Below are 1,479 nucleotides of genomic sequence, written 5' to 3'. Positions count from 1 at the left end.
GCCAAGGACCCTGATATTGCATAGGCCTATTCCTCAAAAATATGACTTAGCAGACTGATATCATAGACTCATTGGCGGCTGGTACAAGTACTCTGATTACAGGTGATGTGTGTCTGTCCATGGTTTAATGCCCAAATATGGAGATTAGTACTGACATCATAGTACCGACGTCATAGTATTGTCCCCCATAATACTCAGCACTCAGTACAGCACTAGCTGGTTAGAAGCACAGTGCCTGCGTTTTGGTTTATCGATGTGGGATCCAGAGGTGTCATCCAATGGCTCACTCAGTGGTTCAGGTAACTGCAACGCTGCTACCAACCCGGCAGAGAACTACAGAGTGGCCAGGCGTAGGACTCTGCAGGTCGCAGTCAGTGCCCTGCTGATAGAATGTGGCTTTGACAGTGCCGAGAAGGCAGCGGTGGAATCCCTCACTGAGATGATGCAGAGCTACATCTCCGAAATAGGTCGCTGCGCAAAAGCCTACTGTGAACACACGGCCAGATGTGTCCCCAACCTCTCGGATGCGGTCGTCACGCTCATCGAAATGGGTCTCAATATCGACACGCTATCCGTGTACGCAAAGAGATCTCAGAGGACGGTCATAACCACTCCTCTGGCGACCAACCCGCCCGTGACGCCAAAGTCCTTGGCGGTTGGACGGAAGCGCCCACATCCTCCTTACATCCCCAACCACTTCCCCGAGTTCCCTGATCCCCACACCTACATCAGAACCCCCACCTTCAGAGAGCCTGTGTCAGATTACCAAGCGATGAGAGAGAAGGCGGCGTCTCAGAGGAGAGATGTGGGACGTGCACTCGCACGCTTCATGGCCAAAACCGGAGAAACACAGAGCCTCTTTAAAGATGACGTCACTGCCTTCCCATTGATTGCAGCGCGACCAACCACCATTCCATATCTAAGCACCCTCCTGCCATCTGAACTGGAACCGCAGTGGTTTGGGGAGACGGAGCAGGATGAGCAGATGGGCAGCGAGAACACGTCAGGAAACAACATCAGTGATGAACTAGGAGCCAACAAGGACAATTCCAGGCTTCCCGTAACGAGTGCTGTTCCCTCCGCCTGGGCCAGTGATGAGAACATGATAGACAACCCATACCTCAGGCTGGCAAAGAAACCCAAAGTGAAGAGGAAGAAGTAAGTGGAGTTGAGTCATCCTGGACGACTGTCTGTCTGCCATTTGTTGGTTGTTTTGCCAAAGTTGTGTGTCAACATCGTCCTTCCTCCCATAAATTTGCCAATCGACTTATCACCTGCTTGTGGAAAATATTATCCCGTACTGTCACAATGTGCTCTGGTTGCTGAGGACAGAATGTGATGATGTACAGTATGATGATTTTATGATTTATGACAATATGTGTGTCCTTTACAGCATGGGTCTGCAACCTTTTTGAAATTAAGTGCCATGGTTTTATTTTTTAGATAGTCAGTGTGATATGTCAACATGCATTTTAATTG

General features: G+C 49.6%; 1 protein-coding gene across 1 annotated transcript; it reads left to right on the top strand.

Moving 5' to 3' along the window:
- Nucleotides 1-253: 253 nt before the first annotated feature.
- On the top strand, nucleotides 254-1,162 carry LOC308331702 (transcription initiation factor TFIID subunit 8-like; the record flags this gene model as incomplete). Its single annotated transcript, XM_080787194.1, has 1 exon — nucleotides 254-1,162. One exon carries the CDS (start codon nucleotides 254-256, stop codon nucleotides 1,160-1,162), a length of 909 nt encoding a protein of 302 aa, XP_080643320.1.
- Nucleotides 1,163-1,479: the final 317 nt, after the last annotated feature.

The sequence above is a fragment of the Protomyctophum bolini genome (genome assembly GCF_963924005.1).
Source record: "Protomyctophum bolini genome assembly, chromosome: 17".
Classification (NCBI taxonomy): Eukaryota; Metazoa; Chordata; class Actinopteri; order Myctophiformes; family Myctophidae; genus Protomyctophum; species Protomyctophum bolini.
The sequence above is the reverse complement of the archived record's forward strand: the minus strand, read 5'-3'. Positions and strand labels throughout refer to the sequence as shown.